An 18,022-nucleotide genomic window follows, 5' to 3' on the forward strand; every position below is an offset into this window, starting at 1 on the left:
ACAAAGGAAGAGTTCAATGATGCACAACTGGTGTGATATTGGTGCTCCCTGTGCCAGAGTTTAAATACACAGAAGGCAGTTCTGGTTCAGATACCCCTATTTTGTACACATCTTGATGATGGAAGGTAAGATGCTTTCTTTATTGGCAGAACTAAGACACAGATTAGGTGATCTGTGCAAGACCTAACTTTCAAAGATCACAAGAACACAAGTCAAATCTCCTCTCCTGGTCTTCCTTGCCAAATTTCAATTTGAAAAAAAAAAAAAAAAAAAAAAAAGAGGAAGCTCATTCTTTCTTTGGGTCTTAAATGTTTGTCTGTTGCCTTTTGATATTTTACATTTTTTAGCTTGATCAGCAGCTGAAGAGGCCAGGAGCTTTCATCTGAAAGCCATTAACTGCCTAATTCCTAAAGCAGCAGCAACTGCGTGGGATAAGACTGAGTTTTAAGTCAATGTCTGGCAATGCTCAAAGACAAAGGTGACCTGTTCCAGGACCTGTTCCAAAGTGTAGTCTCCTGAATCCTAGTCCACTGCTGCAAAGGCAAGAATATTCATCCTTCCTCACAGGAAACAATAATTAGAGAATATATTAACATGATGGCAACAAGAAAATGTCTTTTAAAAAATCCATTAAGTGACTTCGCTTTTATTTTCAAATATGATAAAATAAGGAAGACTTCTGCTTCTGCTAGGAACTCTTTCCTCCAAGTTTTCAGTAGAAAGTGACAGATGTCATTTAAAAAAACCACAGGAGTTTAGGAGCTTCAGATAGCCTTGAAGATACTTGTTAAAGTCACAGACCTTGATACTGTGAATAAAGCAACCTGACAGCACGTAAAGAAGTAGCAAAAGATGGAAGGAAAAAAGACAACCCTGAACTTATAAGCTTTGGACAAATTCCTTGCAGGAGAGTATTAATGACACTGGGATGCAGTTCCCTGTTAGCCATCTTTGTTGCTAGAAATAAAGAATGCCTTCCCGTGCACTCACTATCTAAGCTTTACCCGAGTGAAACCCCTCTCCCAGGTAGGCTCACATGCTCTAGATCAGACCAGTGAAACAATCTCTTAAAAAGATCCCCCAAAGTTTGTTATTTTGACTAAAAACAACCCCAAAACAGCCAACCAAAGAAAAAAAATCCAGCACAGAAATCAACCAGCCAGCCTTCCTTCTGCCCTTTTGCTAAACTGGTTATAATCTGAGGAAACTGCACTTAAATGTTTCTTCAACTGTGTATCTCCAGTACAGTTGTAGGGTGGGATAAATAGCTACGTGTAGGTTAGAGAAGTACTGGCTTTAGTGATAGAAAAACTATACAATATACCATGTACGTTGAAAGATTACACTGCCTGAAATATAGTCAAGTGCTGCAAGATTGTAAGAAAAAATAAGCACTTCCAATAACTAAGAAGACAAGTAATAACAAGTACAGCTTCTTAGTATTTCATTTGAGTTATGCCACGCTTCACATAATCTTATCACCATACAGAAGCGTACTCCCAACGTGTCAACTGTAAGACCTGAACTCGAGCTTTCTGCTCTAGAGTTTCTCTTCCAAACCCAGCTGACACCTGCTTGACCAATACTGGTCTTGATTAACTTGTGGAAGTCAGAAGCATCGATCTAGCTGGGAATTACACTCCTATTCTTTTGGGGCAGACATGGAGGAAAGAAACAAAGATGAACTCCACTCTTATGCCGGACATCAGAACTACAGCACAAGTGGTGCATGTACTTCATATTGTGCCACTTGGAAAAACAAACCTACAATGAGCTCGGCTGTTACAGTTTGCACACTTACTGATCTGTTCCAAGGATTTTGGTCATTGCAACCTTTTCAGAGCTGTTCCAGTAACAAGTAACCAAAGTCAGCAATTGACAAGCAATTTAACTGCAAATGGTTTAGAGGTTCTTATCGTAATTAATATCAACTATAACTGAGACAGAATTAGTATGGTGGTCTCCTCTTTCCTATTGTCTACCTGTTACCTTTTACACTTTTAGATTCCCAGATAGACTCCATGTGTTGCTTTAGCTCTTTGGGAACTAATTTTATTTGGAAGCACAAGCCAAGAATCACAATGAAGATAAGCACTTGGTTTTTCTGCTTACACCTCAGGAGGCTGAAAGGACAAAATTCAGGAGGCAACAGGTAGCATTTGTTACTGGAGAATTACATAAAAATCATTAACAATGAAATGCTCACCCTAATCCTAATGCAAAAATAAACAAAAAAGCTCTCTACTCAGTTAATATCAGTACTTCATACTTCCCAAAATTACTACCCAGCTATTTCATTAGGATCCTCTTTTCAACTCAAAATAGTCTACTGCAATACTTTAAGCTTTAAGGACACATGAAATTATAGATGCAAACATGAGCTGCTGCCTCCCATCCAGGAGGCTGGTACACTTGATTTTGCATATTTAAGCCTGTAGGGAATCTTACCATTGATCTTTCAGTATATCCAAACAAATGGCCCCAGTAACTGAGCTAATATTAGGATGCCATATTTTGGTGATAAACCGCACCTAAAACACAAGAAAATGAAAAAAATAAAATAAAATAAAATGGTTATTACATGCAGTATATTAAGTAAACATTTAAAATGCATCATTTATAATCATATTATGGAAAAATACTAATTTAGGAAAGATCAAGCTAAAAACAGAACAAAGACATAAGATATGACATATTTCAGGAGGTTTGCAAATCCAACACAGCCTTGCTTTACTGAGAAATGGACGACTGCCCATTTGAGTACACCAAAATTATCCCCAGCTGTTTTCCTGGATACTGTCACATGGGCACACCAGAAGTCATTTTGAAATACCTTCCAACACTACCAATGTTCCAACAACAGTTAAATACAGACTTAGATCTTCCAACATCGTCAAATTAGCTTAAACACTGGAAAGTCTCCTCAATTAATGCTGTGAAACAGGTCCCTGAACCTGAGATGTAGCCATTGGATCTCACTGTTCAGCGAAATTGCTGATAACTATAGGAGTTAAAAGAATTTCTTTGGTCACACTACTTTTACAACTTTCTAGTCCTGTTATTCCTATGCACAATGCTCTTCCACAAACCAAACCCTAAATAGATTATTTTTCTTAGCTGAGACAAGATTCTTCCAGCAGCAGTCTCAGCACTCACTCATTGATCACGTCCACATTTTAAACACTAAAAAGTGTATTCACGCTTATAAAGCGTGCATTAAAAATCCTTTTTAATTTTAAGGACACCGAGAAAGTTAAAAGTAGCATTTTATTTTAGAATTCTCATGAAGCAAAGCTGTCCTCTGAAAGGAATGTATACAAACCTGTGATTATATATATAGAATTTTCTTCATTTTCCTCAAACCTCTTAAGCTGCATTTTAACTGCTTTCTACCGACTTTCACCTGTCTCTGCATTTCCCATCTGTATCTCTTAATCCTAAACTCTTGTCATTTTATGAATGGCACAGATTTTCCTTCATCTTTTGCCCCTGATCTGCAAGCATGTTAAGCACACAGGACACATCGTTTGTCAAGTACTACTGCAAGATACTGTACATACAGGGCTACGATAAAATCAAATCCACAAAATGGTGTATAAAGAGGTGAGGCGATACATTTCTGCTTTCCAGTACAGAAACTGAGAGATCATGTCTGCCTCAACTCTGTAAACAACAACAAAACACCACAAAACAAACAAAAAAACCCACCATGTAAATTCTGGGTGTTTTCTCACAGTGAATGCAGGTTAACAATGGCTGTCAGACCACATTCTGAACAAGATAAAGAAATCTTTCAGATGAAAGGCAGGGCTAGACACAAGCAAAAAGGCCTCCAATTCACAAATTCCTACTCCAGAAAAAGCAGTACTATGCTACAGTGCACTGAGTTTCTAACAGCTACCCATAAGCCTTGGCAATGAGCACCAAGCCCTAAAGCAGCAATTAAACCATGGTCCATAGACCCATCTTTCTGGGTCTATGGCCAGTTTCAGCCCTCCTTATTTTAGCTCCCACCAGAACATGTGCAGATGAGAGAACTGAAACCAACGGACATTTCAGTAAGAAGAACTGTGTCTTTCACTCCAGACTCAAGGAAGTCACTCAAGGGACAAGAGCTAAGAGCTACTGACATCTCTCCCCTCCTCCTCTTCCCTAGTTCCTTCTCAGTGCTACGCTAGAGTGAAAAAAAAACAGGATGTAGGACATTCTTAAATCAAAGAAATCTTTCAGACTTAACCAGAAAGCCAATCAAGAAGCTCTAAGACAGCTGTAAGATAACTCAGGAGCCTGCTGACTCATCATAAACCCCTGAAGAAGGGACTAAACAAGGGTACAGGAATATAAAATCGCAGCTGCACACAGCTGGGGAAGAACACTGTTCTGATCTAGTTAAGATTGAAGCAAAGACAAATTGAAAATGCCAGAAAGACACAAAAAGATGCGGTAAAACTGGAAGGGCACTAAGTTCCAGAAACATGCAAGTAAATTTAAACATTTTTCACATCTCTCATCCTTGTGCACTTTTACAATTTTCTGTGGAGTTACAATAAGATATTATTATTTCTATTGGTCCTGCAGGTCATAACAACTGCATGTCTAGCTGCATTTAATTATTTCTACAAATTTGGCAGGTTAAACCCAAGACTTCACCAAATGTAGCTTATGGAGTTATTAATTGTAATTAAGGAATTAAAGTAATTAAGGAATTAAAAGAACAAACAACTATCTAATACAGCATTTCTTCAGTGATTCTGAGGTGTGGCTGGCAGAAATCAATACTCTCTGCATCAAAATGAACTATCTGAAAGCTGTATCTTGCCAAAAAGAAATTACAGGAGCGTCAGTAAACTGCTGCCCAGGATTTACCAGCTTGCACTCTGAAGAATAATCAGAGGGTATTTCTGACTGAATAGTTACACATCTGACTGAACAGTTACACATCCTGCGTGATTTCTACCTAGAAAAGACAGCCCCAACATCTGTCTAGAGGAGCAGAAGGTAAGTACTACACAGATACACACACAAGCAAATAAGTAATACTCAAAACAACATGTTAGACAAACTATTTTACCCAAATGTGTTTATATTACCTTAGGAGGATTAAATGGATATGTTTCTGGAATTTTTATCTCTAGTTGATATCTTCCACCTTCAAAAGACAAAAGCAAATTAGAAATTAAACCAGAGTATTAATCAAGCTTAGTCTTTTGTGAGCAAAGCCCACATTTCTAAATGCAGAGGTTTTCAAGTAATTAAATTTACTCAGAAGTATTACCTAGAAGATACTTCCAGATTTTGCATACTTTATAAATAAATGAATATAAACAAAATCTAAAAGTCATATTGGCTTATGCAAATCAGAATCTATATTTATTAGGTATACGGAATGTGTACATTTACCTGTAGTTACTTATTTCAGAAACAGAATGTGCAAATTATAATTAAGTAAAATATACCAAAATATAAAACATCCCCAAGAGTAATACCCAATGAAATGAAAAGCCACAAAAGCGGACAGGGTAAATATGAAACATTATTTTGACTGTTTCCTGATGCCTCATACCTACCAACAAGGTTGAATTTTTCCCCCTCCAAATTACACAGTTGAAATTAATTGTATTTCATTTTAAGCTTTCCAGACCTCAGAATCTTCAAGGATGCCATCTAAGAAAAGTTACCATACTTTGGAAGAAAGGAAGTTCCAATGCTACCTAAAGTAAGTTCTAACGTTACTATTTGAAGATGGTAACTCATTCCAATTCTGCACTTTTACATACTAGTGCTATTAACATAGTTTGTAGAATTAAGAGCATGTAATAAAAATAGCATGAGCTTTGAGGATGGAATCTTCTACTGCCCTTCTCTAAACATTTTTTTCTTCTCCCTTTACTATATCATTACCTAAGTCTATTTCAATTACTGTCTTGTTAACATTCAAGCTTTCTATCAATACTTCTGTCTTCTGGAGCAATCTCAAACTCTCTGCCTACTCACTCAAGATTATTTGCCAGGCAGCAGTTTAACGATGAAAAGAACAGACTAGAACAAAACAGATACACCAATTTAGACATTAGTTTAGCTTTTATAGAAACTGAAAGCATTGCTCCTCACTTGCTATTTTTTTCCCCATTCTACCTCTGTTCTGAAAGAAACTCTTCCTATCCTTAAATATACTTTGCTACGATTCATAAGTTTTGGTGAATTAAAGTATTTACAATCGCTTTTCTTTAGGATTTCAAGAGTGATTTACTCTGCAACAGCTCTATACAAAAACAGCTCTCAAATGGTCTTAATATAGGCAGTGAGGTCCACATGCAGGAAAAAAAACTTCAAGAAACACTCTGAACAGCTAAAGCCTATGGCACCTTTTTAATCTGTGCCAGAATACATATTGAAAGGCACTAACATCTCTCACATTTTTAAATATAATTAAGTCTAAACACAGTACACCTGAAACGGCTTAGTGTGAGTTTGGTATTTTACACTGCCTACTGCAAGTGTTTCTTCCTCGCTTGATTCAAGGGTAACTCCAAAAGATTTAGAAGAACCTACAACAGCATCAAGGCCAACAAGCCCAAAATTATCATAGTTAATTTCTAAATTGATTGCTTGTCTTCACTTACAATACAGCACAGGCAAAATACTTTTGAAGACACTTAATATTTACAACAACAAACCTTAAGTTTGCTTTTTCTTTTGTTTGAACCAAAGTACAATTCAGCAGCAATTTTTCAGCAAGAACGAGACCAATTAAACTGCTGCTGGATTACAGAAATTCATCAATCCCTGTTACAATTTTACTGCCATGCCATTTTGTAATGCAATATAATGCCTAACCTTGGGTATTATCATTTCTTTTGCTTGCTATTAAAATTTGCCTGTAAAAGACAGTCTATTACAGCCTTCTCCATAATAGTCTATTTAGCTGCCAAAATTTTCCAGCTGGAATGTACATGTACAACTCCAGGAGATTTTAAAACTGCAAGGAGCAATGAGTTGGCAATATTATTTATCAAGCGTGTTGCTGTGCATTGAAGTTCACAGTTAGCTATATGGGCTTGAAAACCAAACAAACTGAACAAACCTGGACAATCCATGTCAGTTCCTCAATCCTAAATTTAATATGCAATTGAACAGCATGCTAACTGCCGTGTCCTGGTATTTCTGATTTTTTATTTTTAAAGTGAGCATGTATTTGTATGACTTTTTCTAAAATTTAATACTTGAAATCAAGTTAGCCACTAATGAAGAACATTCCTTCTGTACTCCTCCTGGAAAGGACATCTCACAATAGAATTAAAGTAAGTTTTAATAAATTTCCTTGAAGAAATGCCGTACTATAAATTCCACTATTACCATGGTTTACATGCAAACTTGGTTTGAAATTAATACCTTGGTTACACAGTGTTTAAAAATTATCAAAAAAGCTCTTGAATTCCAGTAAAACACAGCAGCTATTAACGTAGACTTTCAAAGGTCCTCACTCCAAACAGGTGTTTTAACATGGAATGCAACAGCATTTGAATTGCAGTTGTCCTGCCATAGTCTGAAAATTGATCAGTATCAATTGACAACACTTACAGAAAAATAAAAGCTGTAAATTTGTCAACAACTCTGCCTCTCAGTCATACACAGACCGATGTCCCAGCGTGGCCTACAAAAGAACTCTGTAGCTGCAGTTTGTTTTCAGATACCCCGTCAGTTGTGGTCAGTGATAAATATTATTGTTCTGTCACTTCTCAACAGCCCTAGAACTCCCTCCTGTAGCAGGGAATTGTCTGACATGAATGGCTGTGCTAGCTTTTCTCCATAAAATACTTGTTGTGTCATTCAGACCACAGATGACAGGAAATCATCTAGTAATTATGCAGCATGCATTACTGCTTTAGTGATAAAATGTAAACTACACACACTGGCAAGCCCTTGGCTTCATGCATTTATTCCCTTATGTAATTACAACGTTACAGAAATATTAACATTCCGAAGTAAAGTACACAGATGTCAGGAAACACCAGGATTTGGGTTGACAGAAACTGATTTTGCCCTTTGGGGCATATGCCTTGCAGATTGAAGTGTGGGGTCACATTGTTTCCCATGGTACCCCTGCCACAATCAGTATATTTAACAATTCTCTCCCACTCCCCACAAAAAGGGATATTTACTGTGTCCTTTCATCCTCATCATTAAACATAAGAGCACGTATGTATGCATGCAAGTATGCCTGCGTGCACTTCACATCAACAAATTCAGCATTAAACATGGATTGCTGGTTTTCATTAGGATACGCTGAACACACAGTGCTCAGCTTTTGAAATTTTGGTCTAGCTGCATTACGTGGGCAAAGACTTCAGTTCTGCAGACAGGCATTAAAACCTTTTTTACTCTCTTCATGAGCTGCTATAGAGTTTTTTGTTGTTGTTGTTGTTGTTTTTTTAAATTTTGTGACACGTGAATACATCTTTCACTCCAATAACCCTCAACACATTTTCCAAAAAAGACCCATTTTATAAACCAAGATAAATCTGGCCTGGAGGGGAAAAAAATGGCAAGCCATCATACACCTATTCACCCAAGGAGTATGAACTATGAGGAAAACAAACAAACAAACAAAAAAAACCTCTACAATTCAGATGTATCCTAGTCCTAGTACCCAATTAATTTTGCGATCTTAACATTTGTAAATAAGATTTGGTTTTTATAAGACCAATTCTGTTTTCAAAAGAACTGCTCCACAAAGCAGAAGGATTCACTTCCAAGTGGGTTTACCAGAAGGACCACGTATTTTAGGTCCACAGCATAATTCTCTTTTTAAATTGAAAGCACATGTTATAACCAGAAGAAATTATCTTCTTTCCAGACATCATTTTCTGTCAACTAAATCCTAGTGACTGATGAACTGAGGCTATGGAGATATGGGAGAAGGGAACCGTCATTACTTGCTCGACAGCAGAGAGGACTCAAGTTCTGGAGGGGAGCATCACTACATTAGATACTTCACTTTTCTACGCTCTCTTTCCAGACCCATTTCCTTTCTCCTCAGCTTTCAACACTTTCTACCCCGCCCAATATTCTCCAGCATCAACCTTTATTAGGTTGTTTCCTTGTCCTTTGCTCAGTCTTAGAAGCCAGAATTGTTGGGAGACCCTACTCTAAGTCTGGTGCCGCTGTGGACGCGATCCCAAGGGGAGTCCTTCTCAGTGAAGCTGTGACAAGCGGATTTTCATCAGCAACCACTGAGGCTTTTGAGTGGATGTACACCTATACTGACAACAATTTTCAAATCTTTTCCCCAATTGATTACAATTTATCATTCAGACTAGTGACAGACAGCCTGTGTCCGATCCCTAGGCAATATTCACATCTCAATCTTAGCTTCGAGACACAGAGCAACTAGAGTAAGTGAAAACTTGGAAAACTGTTTTAATCTTCATCAAAACAATTTGTCTCCAACATTCAGTAAACAAAAATATCTCAAGGGAAGTTTAGCTAAAAACTCAAATTGCAGTAGGCGGGCATGGGAAATTTGGATAAAATACCATTTGAAAGTAAATTAATCTTTTAAAAGCCACCATCGTTTGTCATCAAGGAACTTTAACAAAGGGTGTCTCTGCCAGCTCAGTAGGTATTACACACAAACAGAACATTGGCAGTTACAAGCACTACTGGGTAAACTGCTATCTCAGAAGCTAAGAGCACATACCTGATCAGTTCAAGGTATTTTGTTTTTAAATATGTATTAAAATTACCTTTCTTTTTTTTAGACTGAAGAGATAGAGATGCATGACTACTGATACCAGCTTTTAACAAACTAGAAAGTCAGCAAGGTAATTTTTGAAGACAGCTGTAGATGAAGCTCTACAAGTCTCCCACTCCAGTATAAATTAAGTACTGGGACCCATGGATGCCTGAGATTAATCCCAGATTTAGCTTGCAATAGCATCTCTCTCTCAGACAGGATAACACAAAAGATTTTTGAATAACCACCACAGAAATGAATGTATAGTGACATTAGACCATGAAACTTAGTTTCTTTATGCTAAGACACCTAAAACTGTTAGACCTGTAAACAAAGTCAGCGTTGCACCGGTCATACTGCACAGTTTATACCTGTAAACTAACCTTTGATATCGGACAGTCTGTCCTGCTGTAGAACAGATGCATCTTCAGGCAACAGAGAAGTTAAACTTTAAGCTTGAAAAAATGTTTCAGTTCATATTTAAAAAGCTAATCAGATTTTAAAACACATAGCTCTACATTTTAATGCTGTAAATTAATTTACAAACAAAGTATCTCACGACACATGAAGTCGCAATGACTGCATACACAAAAATATTACTTGCCTTCATATGGTGTGTCCGGAGGTCCTGCTATTTCTCCTCTTAATTCTGTAAAATTTTCATCTACAAGATCTACTTTAATTTGATTTTTGCTCGTCTTAAAAATAAACAGAGAAACAAAGAGTCGTAAGTAAGCATTTGACATACAGATTTCCCCCAAAATAAGATACTTGAAATTTAAGAATCATTTTTATTTTTTTTTAATTCAGTAACCCAAAGTGGATGGCTACCTTTCAGTTGGAGTTTTCCTCCATTAAAAGACAGTTTGTGAAGCATTAGAAAATTCAGTATCGTTCGTACTATTGCTAAAATAAGCAAAACAACCCAGCAATATCTCCAGTTATTTTCATTGGTTACATTTTAAAAGGCATTGCAATCTGTCAAATTAGCTATGAATTCTAAATTATTCTAAAATTACATTGACTTAATCACATGTTGCTTTTTGTTTTCTCATTTAGAGCTGTGAAATTAATAATAGACGTATCTGTCACTTTCACTGGGACACAGAAAGACTTCCCCAAACAGAGTGCTCACTATTTCTGAACAATATCATGAACTAAACAGAATATTGTAGCCTTGTTTAAGATCATATTTTCTTTAATAGTTAGAAGTAAGGTACTATTTTATTTATACACTTGAATTTCATTGTCACCTCCTCAGCATTTTCACACCCCACACCAACTTGCCTACAAAATAAAAACACTGGATTTTGATACTGAAAAGTAGTTTCTGGAAAACATATGTTTTTTCAGAAGTGTGTAGCCAGAGCTATACATTCCATTGAATTTGCCTTCCAAATCCAGAGAGCAGCATTAACGAAATTCATACAGATCCTACAGGCAGTAACATTTTTTTTGGACACTGTGAAGCAAAATTTCTTTTTAGAAAGAGACACTATGAAGTTCTTTTTATTTTTAGAGGTATGTTCTTGTAGGTTTGTTCTGTATAATCCCATATACCATGCTCACTGAATACATCAGGGATTTCCTGAATAGAACATTATTTTCTTCAAAGACTTTGTGCCATCTTCCCAGGCCCTTACAACATGAAGCTGATGGTTGCCATCAGCTGGTTCTTAGACATGATGCAAGCTGTTAAGGGTGCAGAATTCACCGAGGAACAGTCAGGAACAGTCATCCCTAACCTATTTCCTTTCCATAAACACGCTAGATACTCCTCCTACCAAAAAAGGTGTCTTTCAGACCACAGTTACTCACAATTATAAAAGATTATTTTGTTTAAATCAAACTAAGTAATAGTTTCACCACGTAAATGATACCAAATGCAAGTTCCAACAAGTTAATGCAGTGATGATTTGGGAGCTTTTTACATCTCTAGTGACACACATTTGCTTTGAAACTTGGGTGAAAATCCCTTAACCCACATGAAGGAGGAAGCACCTGCAATTGCATATTTGAGGACAAGCAAAAGCACACTTCAAAAAACAAGAGAGTCAGCCACAACACAAATTAAGAACGCACCATGCACCTCCAAAACTTAACATCAGTACATAGCAACAGGAGTTTTACTTGTTTAAACATGTATCTTTTTTAAACTTTAAACTCAGCATCAGGTCTTGTGTCATCCCGCATGACCTTAGCTAGGACACCAGAGAAGGGAAGGATGCTATTAATAGATCCGATGAAATTATAGTCCTCACGTTTTTAAGTTTTCAGCTTGGCTCTCTTTTCTGCTACTGTTCACACAAGTTGCCTGACCAGAGTTCAACCAGAAGTTGTTTTTTTCTCAAGGACCCTTCCAAAGCTTTGTCTCCATAGTACTGTGCAGCAAAAGGGCAGACTGCCCCCAGAAAGCCAAGCACTGCCAGCCTCTGACCCCAAATCAATCGCAGGTAACCCATGCCTCTTGCAAGCTTTCCAAGTTTCCCCCCCCTTTATTTTTTAATCCCATCACTACTTTAATTAGCAGGTCACTGCACAACCTCACAACTGTTAAAAGCCTCCTCAACTACAGATTTAGGCAAAATTACAATCTATTAACACCCACCCATTCCTGTCAGAGCATTATTTTCCAATTTAAACAAGTTTTGTTACCTCTAATATTTACTCCTCTCTCATTATATTTATATCAATTTCCCTTCTCAGCCTTCATTTTGCCGTAAGCAAGCTGAAATTAATTTCTCCACAATTGTTTTCTTTCAATTCCTCCGTTTTACGTCCCCTACCACCCAGCTAGCCCTGTGCAGAGGAATTCCGTGGAGTTTCAAAATCGGTGCTGTGCACACTTTGTTGCTCTCCCTGCAGACACATCACGGCCAGTACACCTGAAAGCCCATTTGCCTTCTTCCATGGCACAAGGCTCAGATCAAGCATGAAAGTCCCAGTTACCTCCTCTTCAGCACCTGCACTGTGCCACCGGAGGTGCTGTCCCTACTTCCCAGGAAAGGGCATTGGTTTAGATAACCACTACGGTTAGTTAACGGGTCACTAAAGCTACCTGCTCAGGTCCTGCAATCACTCTAACATCCACTGGTTTCTCCGGGCTGTCAACTGCTAAGCTGCTGTCAGCTGCTCCAAATTTACAGCAGGACTTCTTGTTCTTTGCAAGTAAACCCACAATTATGCATCTTGAGGACTGAAGCAAGAGCAAAAGGGGTGAAAACGTCAATGACACAATCTACAGTCAACCCATGCTACTACTTAATTTTCTACTTAATATTTTCACTTTTCTTCAGTGTTTTCTGTAAGACCTTGCACACTGACATAGCAGCTTGGCTACCTTCATCTTCCATCCCAACTAGCACACAGCAGCCCCTCTTGATCGAGGTAGAGAAGAACAATCCATCTCTAACCCTGTGATCCATTCTTCCCAGCCGGCGAGCCCAGCCCCTCCTGCAAGATGTTGAGCTTACTGTGATAGCTGTGGCCGCTCCCTGGTGCACAGCCTTGAAGCACAGCGGGCTGCATTACACTGTCACAGTATACAGAGTAATAATATAGCTCGGGGATCGTGCTTAGGTTCTGCCTTGCCCCCCATATAACCCATGTTTCTTCAGCTATGTAAACAGAAACGCAATTCCCTGCTATTCCAGCAGACTTTTCAAGGTGCAACTCAGCTTGACCTTGCCACTTCTTGCTGTTTTCTACACCCCTCGAGTAATAACTAATATTTAACTGTTCTGAAGTGATTATTCAACCAATTAAATGGGGAGTGTTTTCCTACAATATTTCCCCTTAATGAGGATCACGTTGGATAAAATTACTTCATTTTCGCAGCTCTAACTGAATAAATCCTCAGCCTCCAGCACCATCATCAGAGCTGTCTCTAGAAAGCTACCAAGAGCAGCATTCTGTCCAGTGCTCCAAAAACCTGCCTCTGATACCACCACAACCACCTTAGTGGCACAATTTATGAGCCAGCTTATGAGTTTATGAGTCAACACAATGCGAGCTGACTGTCCAGAAGCAGTTCTCCCACCAAGACCTTATTGCTCTTCCAAAATAGCACCACCTCCTGTTGATTCAGTACCAATTTGGTGACTAAATCACTGGGCTAACAATTCCTCAAATATCTGAGCCATGCCATCACTAGTACCATTAATTTCTGTAGTCCAAAGAAGTTAAGTTCTGTAATAACACAGTTCCCACGAGTATTTCTTGCCAAGATGAAAATGCTCCATCCACACCAAAGTTTCTAGGTGCGTACAAGCCCAGTGCTGTACCAGCAGAACTTCCCACCATCTCATTTGAAAATGATTTTGATCAAGACCGACAATAAATAAGGAGTGTTGAAGCAACATATGCAATGCACAGTGCCATTTCCTCTTTTTTTTTTTTTTTCCCTTTATATTTTAGTCAGATTAGGCATTGCCTCTTTTTTCCCCCTCCTCCTTTAAACACTTCCCCTGCTTCACACCAGTGCTGGAGTTGAGAAGCTTCTCTTCTCAGACCACCCCACCTGCTGAGACTCTCTGCATTGCTATAGTCACGTTTACCCCATTTTATCCTGCCTGCGTGGCAATTAAACCCAAGGATAAAGTGAGGGAGAACAGTCGGGGAAGATTCATGTAAACTTTTAACCATCACAAAAGCATTCTCTAAAAGGAAACTCAAAGGAATCAATCACTCCTGAGGAGTCATTCTGCGAACATCTCCCAAAGACTGGGCATTAAATCACACTTATCATAGCAGCTATCGATTTCTAACACTTTGACATGTCTTTGCCTGCCTGCTCTTAAAAAAAATGCAGAAGATTACGCTGTAGAGTCTTATTATCTGAATACCTTCCTTGTGTAGGACACACAAGCCATTCCAGCAGAAACCTTGGAGTAAATTCTGCCACGGGAGGACTTCTCAGTACTGTCTTCCCTAATCTATTAAACTGCTTTTGAAGAGCAGCTCTGTACCTTCTAACATCCCTCTCCGCAGAAAAGGGCCCTGTTCTTTGTGTTCACCATGATCTACAAGCATTAACAAGGAGTCCCTCAGAGGGCTCTGTTTGCTTTCTGCGCTTAATCCGTCCTTTCTCCTGAGCCTTCCATGCCACCTCCTCTCTTCTCCAATCTGCCTTTTTTTCCACTCTTTATGTGTATGTTATTCATAGCCAACTATCCTCTTTATTAGTCAAACACTTCCACTCAGAAATCTAAAAGATTCCTTAAAAGATTAAAAGCAAAAAAAGGAGCCAAGACAAAACGATAACATATCAACAACCCAGGAACACGTTAATGCAAGATGATAAAACTGCACTGTTGTTCTCAACATTTCTTTCCCACATAAAATATTAGTTAACACACCACAAAAACAAGCAAACAACCCCCCCAAATATCTCCATGTCAGTCACAGCTACAAAACACAAACTTAATAACGGCAGATGATGGCATACAGCTAAGAAATTCTGCATGTGGTTATAGAACCAACCAGCTCTACTTACTCTCAGCATGACACTACTTTAACATTAGGCCTTTGATTCCTGCATAAGAAGTTTGCTCCATACAAATATAACAATTCAAATTCTCCACTAGGCATCATTATTAACAGTAATAACTTCAGAAATGAAAACAAGTTCATTCTTATCCTGTTATCCACAAGTTTACAAGGCATTGGTAAAGTATTCAAATTAATTCTGTCAGAGTTGCCAAGTTACTTCCTTCCACTTTTTTTAAACAATAGCATTAGCTCTCTCAACTTCCAGCCCAGTGATTCAGCTGAGACTCTCTTCTTCCATATGCCCGATCTTTTGAATTGAAAAGTCAAATGCTCACCCCTAAGAAGTGAAAACTCAAAGGCTCACCTCCTAGGCTGCTAAGAAGACAAGTCAACTCACCAGCCTCCCTTTTCACCTCCCTGGCTTTCCTTCTTTGCAAGCCAAGGCTTCATCTTCTCTACCCTTTGCTCTCCCAGAGCAGCTCAGGGTAAGCACATCACATCCAGTTAGCTCACCCTTAGGCAAGAAATGGGAAAATAGCAGAAAGGCAGAACGCATCACTTTATTAGAAAGCAAACCAAAGTGCGAGGCACTACGCTGCAGCAAAATGGCAAATCCTACTTCAGAAACGTTGAGCTTCATCCAGAAACTCTCCTAGAGAATCCTACAGAATCCTTCACATTTCACATTCTATTCCACTTCACTGTGTTTTCTTGTTATGCATGTTTTAGAAAAATTAAGTCTAGTTTTGTATACTAATAGCAAAGAATTTTGTCTATTCATCAATATACTAATATGTAACTCATATACAAATACCTCTAAGGAGATCCAAATATGAATACTGGGGAATATTTCTGTACTGGCAATAGACTCATACGAAAGTTTTCATATTTATCACAGCTTTAAGTTAAATGCATCTCTAAAATTTTTCTTTAGAGAAGTGTTTTAACAAGACACTAAACCTGTATCAGCTTTAAAATTGTGTTATTACTTGCATTTACATACAAGAACAGTACTTGGGGGATTTTTTTTTCTGTAAGAACAGAAAACATCAGTATTAAACATCCTCATTTTGCATGAGCTAGATCTAGCATAACACCAAGTTTTAGTAAAACTTTAAGGTATCTAAATGCCATTCTTGCTAATGTTCAGCTGTTCAAACATCACCCTACCAAAATCAGGGTAGCACCAACCAGCTGCCAAGGTCCTGCTGGAAACAGCAGAAAGAAGGGGGTAAGATTTTGTGCAGGCGTTCATCCAACGGCACAGCAGCCACCTGGGTTACAGCTATCTCATGAAGAAGGTTCCTTCTTTTTAACTCAACTCTTACTTCATTCAGCATGAACTGCAACTAGGAGGAGCATGAAAGCAGGAAGAGGAGACCGGGCTGCAAGAGGAACGTGACACCGCTTCTTGGCACTGCCATAGGACAGCTTAAAAGAATTCTGAAACTTCAGCTCTAGTGTCTGTCTAAACTATTTCTGACAAAATAGCTGTGTCAGTCACGGGCACGCAGAGGTGTAAGTGACACAGCTGTGCCAGCACAAGCTCTGGGAGCAGTTACACAATCATCACTTGTCTCACTCCTGGGGATGGCACAGCTTCACCAGTCTAACCACACCACGCAAGCTGCGCACACAGCAGCATACTTGCACTCTTGTACTGGTGTAGGACCCTCACACAGACGTAGGCTGTGTCTATGTTTAACTACGCGTGATATTTACAGTACCTACAAGCATTAATCACGGCAGGAGCTGCAGCAGTGGAACCTGAACCTAACGTGAGTGGCCCTGAGATACTGAGCACCAGTTAGGGACCCCTGCTCTGGATAATGCTGTCCAGGAAAGCCTGAATGAACAGGCAATTCTGCGGGAATGCAAGATGCACGTCCTTCATTTTTCACGCATAGTTCTGTTTTTGATGCAAAACAACTGAAAAACCCTACAGTTAAGAGGATGCTTTAATAAACAGTTTGAATCATACTCTGAATTAGTCACTGTATAAACACAAAACCATTTGAGGCAGATTCTGCAGTCGGTTCTGTAAGTCTGCCCTGCTTAGGTTGCTAGTAATTCTACATACAAAGGAATCACAGGATTCAGCTCATTTTAAATCGATTATGCTAATGCACTCAGTCCCAGAGCTTGAAGACGTGGAAATAGCTCTGAACAGTTTTTCCATGCTAGCTTCCCATATGGACACCCTTATTCCAAAGTGAAAGGGCTTACTCAAATGCCACGAAGGCTCAGAGTTTCCAGAAAGGGAGCAAATAAAACACAGCTACTGTGATTTCCACTTGTATGCGCTACTTTATTTCCTAATAGCCTCTACTACTGAAGTTTTTGCTACATTGGGATGTGTTTAAAAGTACTTTCTCACAGTTTATTTCTAGCTAAAAATAATACATTTGTGTCTCTCGTTCTGGGTCTTGATTTGACTTGAACTAAAACGCTTACATAACTGAAATCTATTTCTTTGTTTTCTCCCCATAAATCATTGTACAAATCCACTTCTGAAGGCATGTTACCTTAAACCTCAATTTTCCAAAGCAACTAGAATTACACAATCATTAGTCATTTTTTTTTTCTAATGAACTTTTGGTTTTACTGGCTAGTAATGAAGACAGATGATGAAATAAATAAAAATGTTTCCTATGTGTCTCATGACAACAGACAAAAGTAGACAGGATGTCACCCTTCCAACAGAAGAGTGACGTACAGTGTGAGCTCAGCTGTTTCAGCATAGTCAAACTGGAGTTAAGCAGTGTGACTGACTGAGTTTTCTGGTGTCAGAAGCAG

General features: G+C 38.5%; 1 protein-coding gene across 1 annotated transcript in view; it reads right to left on the reverse strand.

Moving 5' to 3' along the window:
• Positions 1–18,022, reverse strand: part of UBE2K (ubiquitin conjugating enzyme E2 K) — a 42,121-nt gene that overhangs the window by 16,450 nt on the left and 7,649 nt on the right. The window contains exons 2-4 of the mRNA XM_082759997.1: positions 10,341–10,434; positions 5,091–5,149; positions 2,449–2,531 (exon numbers count right to left, since the gene is read on the reverse strand). Of these exons, the coding sequence (XP_082616123.1) occupies positions 2,449–2,531; positions 5,091–5,149; positions 10,341–10,434 (236 nt within the window). The remainder of the gene's footprint in view (positions 1–2,448; positions 2,532–5,090; positions 5,150–10,340; positions 10,435–18,022) is intronic.

The sequence above is a fragment of the Aythya marila genome (assembly GCF_965140915.1).
Source record: "Aythya marila genome assembly, chromosome: 4".
NCBI classification, from domain to species: Eukaryota; Metazoa; Chordata; class Aves; order Anseriformes; family Anatidae; genus Aythya; species Aythya marila.